The 7928-nt window shown below is 43.0% G+C and overlaps 2 protein-coding genes across 2 annotated transcripts; both read left to right on the forward strand.

Moving 5' to 3' along the window:
* Positions 263-964, forward strand: LOC109823532. The gene has a single exon (XM_020389810.1). The coding sequence runs from the start codon at positions 263-265 to the stop codon at positions 962-964; it is 702 nt and encodes a 233-aa protein (XP_020245399.1).
* On the forward strand, positions 2281-2856 carry LOC109823533 (putative F-box protein At1g47765). Its single transcript, XM_020389812.1, has one exon. The coding sequence runs from the start codon at positions 2281-2283 to the stop codon at positions 2854-2856; it is 576 nt and encodes a 191-aa protein (XP_020245401.1).

Consider the following 7928-nt stretch of genomic DNA (forward strand, 5'->3'; position numbering starts at 1 on the left):
ACAAAACTATTGGACAAGTAACTATGTGTTACCCATCAAGGTTCTACAAAGAATTGATAGACTGTGCTCAAACTTCTTGTGGAACTGCAAGGTACATTTAGTCTCTTGGTATGATATTTGTAAAGAAAAGAAAATGGGTGGTCTGGGATTATATACTGCAAAAGATTGGAACCATGCAGCTGCAATCAAATTGTTATGGATGATTCACATCAAAAAGGATATATTGTGGATTAAATGGGTGCATTAAAATTACATACACCAAATGGATATATGGCAGGTTCAATCAAAAGTGACAGATTCTTGGATGTGGAGGCAATTGCTCAAAGTTAGAGATATGGTACTCAACAGATTTGGTGGCAGGAATAATCTACAGAGTGCTATAGAAAACTGTCATATAAATGGAAAATTACGGATTTCAGCTATATATAATGCACTGACCCTTCCAGCAACTTATGCTGCATGGTCGGATACCATTTGGGGAGGCTTGCACTATCCTAAACACTCTGTTATATTATGGCTAAACACCCTCTCCAGGCTGCTGACAAAAGACAGATTATGCAAGATGGGGATTCTGAATGAAAATCAATGTATTCTGTGCTCAGCTCAACAAGAAACAAGTAAGCACATGTTTTTTGAATGCCAGTTTTCAGCTCACATTTGGAATGAAATCATGGAATGGTCTGATTACTCTTGGAGATCATGTAATTGGGATCAAATCATAAGCTGGTACAGTACAAATCTGAAAGGAAAGGGATATATGAAGAAGATAAAGAGAATGACATTATCGGCTACTGTCTATTGGATTTGGAAGGAAAGAAACTTAAGAATTTTCCAAGGGAGAATGCATACATCAGACCAGTTAGTGAGGGAGATAAAAACTTCAATTTTATCTAAGGTGCTTAAAAGGGAGAATGCATACATCAGACCAGTTAGTGAGGGAGATAAAAACTTCAATTTTATCTAAGGTGCTTAATGAAGATATACCTGATCATATAAAGGAAAAAATAGAAAAAGTGTAAAAACAAATTTTCATTTGTTTTTGGTTCTTACCAGTGATGTGCTGGTGAAGCATTGATATGTATACACTTTCAATCTGGGAGATGAATAAAATCTTAATTCATTGACAAAAAAAAAAGTTCTTGTTAAGTGTTGGTGGTAGTGATCAATTAAAAATTTTTAGAACAAAAATAATTTACAAGTTTGCAGTAAATCAAACAATGATCTTAGCTCTTTAAGTCAAAAAATATTTGAAATAACTTAAAATTTTGAAATATTTTCTACATTACTATAACTAAAATTCATACTAACAATTACTATATGCCAGATACATATATTCATCCAAATTTAGCTTAAATTCATACTAATAAATCTTATAATTCAATAATACATATTTAAACTCAAGATAAATCTTACTTATTTAAAGTAATGAAATAAATATAAAACAATATTTTTTAAATATTTAACCACGTGCATTACACGTGCATAAAAACTAGTCTTTTTAAAATAGGTATGAGAGATACTGAAAGATTTTAATCGTGAGGAAACTGTTAAAATTGATAAGACCCTATCAATCTAATTAAAGCCCGCACAGCATTGAGAACCTTCTCTTGTTTTAGGATAAAACCCTATCATGTCTTACCAAATCAAATTTCTATATAGCTAATCGTGCTTCTCGATTTATATAAATCTGGTAGGAATTGTAGAATTGTACGAGACAAGTTTGTTTCTTTTTTATGATCTATGGATTGTTCTCAATTTATCTAAGCGAGTCCCCATAATTTCAATTCTGACACCATGGCTCTTAGTTACAACACCCCAAAAACCAATCAATTAATATTCAACCCCAAACTGGTGTCGAAATCATGGTCACCTCTTCGTAACAACAATCAGTCTCCACGAACAACACTACCGAAACCACATACGCGTACTAAACAAGAAAGGAGGAGGGAAAGAAAAAAAATCCGAGAAAAGGAAATCGCGTACTTCTCCCTAACAGCAACTTACACCCACCACAGGCTCGTCTCCTCCCGAGAAAAGGAATCCTAATTTCTATAAGATTTGCTTTTCGAGAGTTATTATAGATAGATGTTCAATATTGTTTATTCTCCTATTCTGACTAGCGCTACAACTGGGTTTTTTTTATTTCAAAAGAGGGAGGCCGGATTTGGAGAGAATTTTGTTTGCACTGGGAGTCCTCCTCCTCCTCCTAGGGCTCATCTGGTCGTCCCTCCTCTCTATTTATAATATATATATATACTGGCTGATATCTATCTAACTAGCATGGCCTCCTCTGAAACCAACAACGAATTATACTCGTCGAACCCGTCGTCCCTCCTCCCTCTCGACGTAGTCTCCGACATCCTCCTCCTCCTCCCCGTGAAGACCATCTCGCGCCTCAAGCTGGTGTCCAAATCGTGGCTCTCCCTCATCTCCAGCCCCTCCTTCAGGTCGTCCCACCGCCGCCGATCCGAACGGAACCCTCTCCTCCTCGTGGCGACCTTCGAAGGAGACGATGGGGAACACCGCCGAGACCACTTCCACGTGCTAGACTACTACAAGAAGCGAGGAGGAGGAGGGAAAACCCTACTAGACCGTGTAACCACAGACTACTACTTACCGATAGCGTCGTGGTTCCCTAGGAGGCTCGTCTTCTCCTGCGGCAGCCTTGACCTCGTCTGCTTGTATGATCCCGATGACATCTACATTCGGAACCCTACGACCAGGGAGCAGATTGCTTTGCCCAGGAAATCTTCGGTGTCTTGCAGTACGGTGATTGACAACCACGTGGTGGCATTCGCTTACCTTCCTTCTACAGGGGAATACAAGGTGCTCTGCATCAGTCTCAAGCGCCTGTAGCCAGTATGTAGAAGCGAGGTCTTCACACTTGGGTCAGGGAGATGGAGGGAGAAGGAGGCCCCCCCCTTTTGGATTCATACCGCGTACTCGGCCGTCGTCAACGAAGCCGTCCATTTCCTGCCAGGTAGTTTAACAATGCCGCGGGCTGTCGGTGATCTGTACGATGTCGACAGCAACGAGGCAATAGCCCGGTTCGATCTCAATGTGAGAACGTGGGGGGGGACCACATGATTAGATTTGCTGACAAAATAAAACGCGTGAAGATAACGTGTGAGAGAGAAAAAGCCCACCCGTTTTTTGTCTACAGCTAGCCTCTAATAGTAGATCTTCCCCTCCTTGCCCCGTGGACGTAGGCAGTTTGCCGAACCACGTAAAATTGGTTGTTTGAGTTTGTGGCCATTGTAATAGTTTTTAGGATCCCTCGACGCGCAGTCCTAGAGCTGACGAGAGGAAGAGCTAATATCCCACTTTGATGGGATATTAGGCTTTCAGATTCTTGTTCCCTTTGAGAAACAAGAATTCTTATCGATCTTTCTCTCTTATTGTGCACCAGAAACTCTGCCGAAATTTTCGCTGCGCATAACAAGTGGTATCAGAGCCCAGATTCCAGATCTAGGGTTTGGTTGGAGGAGTAGATCAATTTGGAGGCCCGTTTAGGACTTCGTTGGTGATAAAGGTGGGATCTTTTGGTAAAGACTCTATCTTTCAGTTTTGGGTCTATTCTTTGTTCGTTGGTGCGTAAGATGTCGGGGAAAGAAGGTGCTTCGGGAGTCGAGGGTGGTGCTTCTGGCGTGAAGACCGTTCAGAGTTTGAATATCCACTCCATGAAGATAGATGTGGAGAAATTTAATGGCACAAACAATTTTGGATTATGGAGATGCGAGGTTTTCGATGCGCTGAACGCGCAGAATTTGGAGGATACTTTGGAGTTAGATGGCAAGCCAGATGAGATTGAAGAGAAGGTTTGGAAAAAGATAAATCGAACGGCGTGTGGTGTGATTAGGTCTTGTTTGACTCAAGATCTAAAATATGATGTGATGAATGAGACTTCTGCAAAGAAGATTTGGGAGATTCTCGAAAACAAGTATTTGACCAAGAGTGTGGAAAATCGCTTGCATTTGAAGAGGAGACTTTATCGTTTCCAGTTGAAGAAGGGAACCTCCATTAGAGATCACATGAACCACTACGCGAAGCTTCTTACGGATTTGGCGAACGTGGATGTTATAATTGAAGATGAGGACAATGCGTTGTTGCTATTGAGTTCCTTGCCCGACGAGGAATATGAGACCTTCGTCCTTACTCTTATTAATGGGAAGGCATCCCTTTCGTATAGTGAGGTCACTGCTGCATTGGTGAATTATCAGCTTCGGAAGAAGGATAAGGAGAATTCGACTGAGTCGGTAGCAGAGGCGTTGGTCGCAAGAGGGAAGAATCCGAACCGGAAGAATTGGAAGTCACAGTCTAGAGTAGGAAAAGATCAGTGTGCTTGGTGCAAGGAGACTGGTCATTGGAAGAAAGACAGTCCAAAGCTCGACGAATGGATGAAGAATAAGCAGAAGGGAAAAGGGAAGCAGCCATCATCAGAAGCAAACATCGTATCGGATGGTAATAATTCTGACTCTTCTATTTATTCGCTTTCTATCAGTCCTACAGATAGCTATTCGGAGGAATCTGAATGGATGTTGGATAGTGGTGCGACCTATCATGTGTGCCCTAGAAGGGAATGGTTCTCCAGTTTTGAGAAGCTGGTGGATAGTAGTGTGGTGTACATGGCTGATAACCGTGCATGCCAGATCCTTGGGATAGGAAGAATTCGCATCAAAATGTTTGACGGGACTGTTAGGGAGTTAAATGATGTGAGATATGTTCCTTCTTTGAGGAAGAACTTGATCTCAATTGGAGCTTTGGTTGGAGAGGGTCTAAAGGTTCGTGTTGAGGACATGGTTCTCGAGATCGTGGAAGACTCTCAGATTGTAATGAAGGGCGTCAGGAGGAATAACCTGTATTACTTGACTGGAGGTATAGTGGCAGGTGGAGAGCTGACAACTTCTGTTGATTCGACTAGACTGCGGCATTTTGGGCTTGGCCATTCCAGTATTGATTACTCGCATAGATTGAAAGAGGGTGCGAAGACCTGCAGTTTGATGTCCAGTGAACATGTTGATGTGAGCAAGAAGACCGAGGTGAAGTGTGGCACCTCTATTCACCGTGCTAAGGGTCGTTCTAGAGGAGTTCACGTGGATGTTTGGGGGCCTTCCAAGGGGGCATCATTGGGAGGTAATAGGCGTTTGGTTTCCTTTGTTGGTGACTGTTCTAGACGTGTTTGGGTTGCAACCAAATCCCCTTTGGAGAAAGTCCTAGTAGTTTCCAACAGATCGAAGAAGTGTGTAATAGACAGAAAGGTGAAGGTACTCCATTCTAGTGGGAGGTACAAGATGGACCTGTTTCTGTATTGGAGCCGAGCTCACGGCATTTCGAGACACTTCATTGGAAAGGAAATCTTGGGCAACTAGATATGGTGACAAATTTGGAGAACCGTGCCTTACTGGAGGAGGAACGGTGTTGGTGGTCGAGCAATGGTTTGCAGAAGAGTTTCTGGACAGAGGCTTCGACATATTTGGGTTATCCTATTAAAGAGTTGTCAACTGCTGTGATTGGAGGTAAAACTCCATTAGAAGATAGGTCTGGTAGTGTCACTTTGATTGAGGCTTCGATGAGGAAGCCAATTGACTCTCAGCAGGTGGAGAGTTCTGGACAGACCTTAGAGGTATCGCAGCGGGTGGAGAGTGATGCTACTCCACATTGGGTAAAGATTACTCCAGATCATTCTACATTGGTTGGGATTCCAGCTGAGGTGACACAGCGTGGAAGTCATTTGGATTCGGATGCAGATGATGAGTTGGGTTTTGATTCGAGTGTAGCTGATAGATGTAGCTTGGATATGGTCATTGGTTCATCTCAGGTGGAGATGTTTGAGGCCATTGGAGGTGCTATTAGTCGCAGACTTGATCGTGATGTTGGAGAAGGGTTGCGAACTCTTCTATTGGTTTGAGGTCGTTAGCAGCCATTTGGGTAAACTACGTAAGGCTTGATTCCTTGGGCAAGAGGATACGTAGGCAGTCTTTATTATGCAGCCGGTTTGGATTTTGATGGGGGTGAGATCGATTTGGTGAGTAGACATCGACATTTGGAGAGTGTTTGCATTCTCATTTGGGTTCTCGACTTGTTATGGATTGAGTCTGTTGTCGTGAATTGTTTCACGGTGTACTGGACACAACAAGTGAGACATTTGGTTTGGTTGGTGTCGGCTCAGTTTTGAGAAAACTTCACCGAGGTGGAGAATTGTGAGAACGTGGGGGGGACCACATGATTAGATTTGCTGGCAAAATAAAACGCGTGAAGATAACGTGTGAGAGAGAAAAAGCCCACCCGTTTTTTGTCTACAGCTAGCCTATAAAATCATTGTCTAGGGTTCCGTGAAAGGTGAGCGAAGGAGTTTTTTTTAGCTGGCGGCTACGAAGTGCAAAAAGGGTGCAGACTGCTGTGTAAAGGCAGGGGACGTGCTTGGGTACTGCTGCGCAGAATTTGGTGGTGGAAAAAGGCAGAGGCGGCGTGCAAAGGTGCAGAGCTTCGTGCAGAGAGATAAAAGTTTTGGTGGCTGACCTTTTCTTGTGAAGAAAAGCAAGGAGCCTATTTGAGGGTTTAGATTGTGAGAGTTGTAAACCCATTGTATTCTTTTTCTCTTTAATAGTAGATCTCCCTCTCCTTGCCCCGTGGACGTAGGCAGTGCCGAACCACGTAAAAATTGGTTTGTTTGAGTTTGTGGCCATTGTAATAGTTTTTAGGATCCCTCGACACGTAGTCCTAGAGCTGACGAGAGGAAGAGCAAATATCCCACTTTGATGGGATATTAGGCTTCAAATTCTTGTTCCCTTTGAGAAACAAGAATTCTTATCGATCTTTCTCTCTTATTGTGCAGCAGAAACTCTGCCGAAATTTCCGCTGCGCACAACACTCAAGAAGGAGGAATGGTCAAAGCTACCGCTGCCCAGCATAAGACACTTCTCAGGGGACAATCGCGACGAGGCATGGAACTTTCGCCTGAGGCGGCTGGGCGGATCGCTGTGCATGGAGTGCTCGGAGCGATCGAGGGTCGATCTGTGGCTGCTGGAGGAGGGCCATGACAGCAGCTGCGCGTCGTGGGTGAAGGCGTACAACATCGACTACCGCTGCTGCTATCCTCATCAGTTTCGCGTCGTCGACGTGGAGAAGGACGGAAGAGCACTGTTGGAGAGGTGCGACGGCAAGCTGCAGGTCTACAACCCAGCGGAAGAACGAGTCGAAGCGACGATCTTTAGTAGTGGGGAGAGCAGCTTCTTCGGGGTCAGCTCCTATGTAGAGAGCTTCATGGCTTTGGAGGATGAAAGCTTCACATCTTTAAAGAAGCAAGCGGTATAATTTTTAATTTTTACATCTAGTTTTTTCTTCTGTCAACTTGATACCTACCTTAAAATATAAAAATATATAAAAGATTCTAAGTTATGCAACTAATTAGTTTTGAAGGGCCTACGATACAAGTTACATAGAGGAAGGAAATCTTAGGTTATGCTTGTGCTTGTTGGCTTTTGAAATAGGATCGGCCTAAGTTTTAGCCTGCAAGCACAAGAGAGATTGCCGAATTTGTTGAAGAAGGTGTTGCTGCAGGAAAAGACAGAGGCTACTTTGATATGTGGCCGAAAAAACAGAGAGAAAGAGAGGATTCGGTGGAGGAGTTTTTTACTCTTCTTATTTTCGTTTTTTTTAAAACACAATGACTTGTTTACATATATATAATCCAATAACTAGAGAACTATCTACTAACTAGTATTCTATTCTAACTAGAATTCTATCTACTAACTAGGATTCAAACTACCAATCCGGACTGATTAACAACTCACATTCTCCCCCTTAATCTGGATGAGATTCCAAGTCCCTTACTCCTAGAAGCTCCCGCATCTCGATGAACTTCACCCTTGCTAGTGCCTTCGTGAGAATATCCGCTCGCTGCTCGCTCGTGCTCACGAACTCCACTT

The sequence above is a fragment of the Asparagus officinalis genome, chromosome 9 (genome assembly GCF_001876935.1).
Source record: "Asparagus officinalis chromosome 9, Aspof.V1, whole genome shotgun sequence".
In the NCBI taxonomy this organism is placed as follows: domain Eukaryota; kingdom Viridiplantae; phylum Streptophyta; class Magnoliopsida; order Asparagales; family Asparagaceae; genus Asparagus; species Asparagus officinalis.

Coding starts and splice junctions, on each gene's coding strand:
- LOC109823532 (XM_020389810.1), top strand. CDS start 263: ATGGATATATGGCAGGTTCAATCAAAAGTGACAGATTCTTGGATGTGG.
- LOC109823533 (XM_020389812.1), top strand. CDS start 2,281: ATGGCCTCCTCTGAAACCAACAACGAATTATACTCGTCGAACCCGTCG.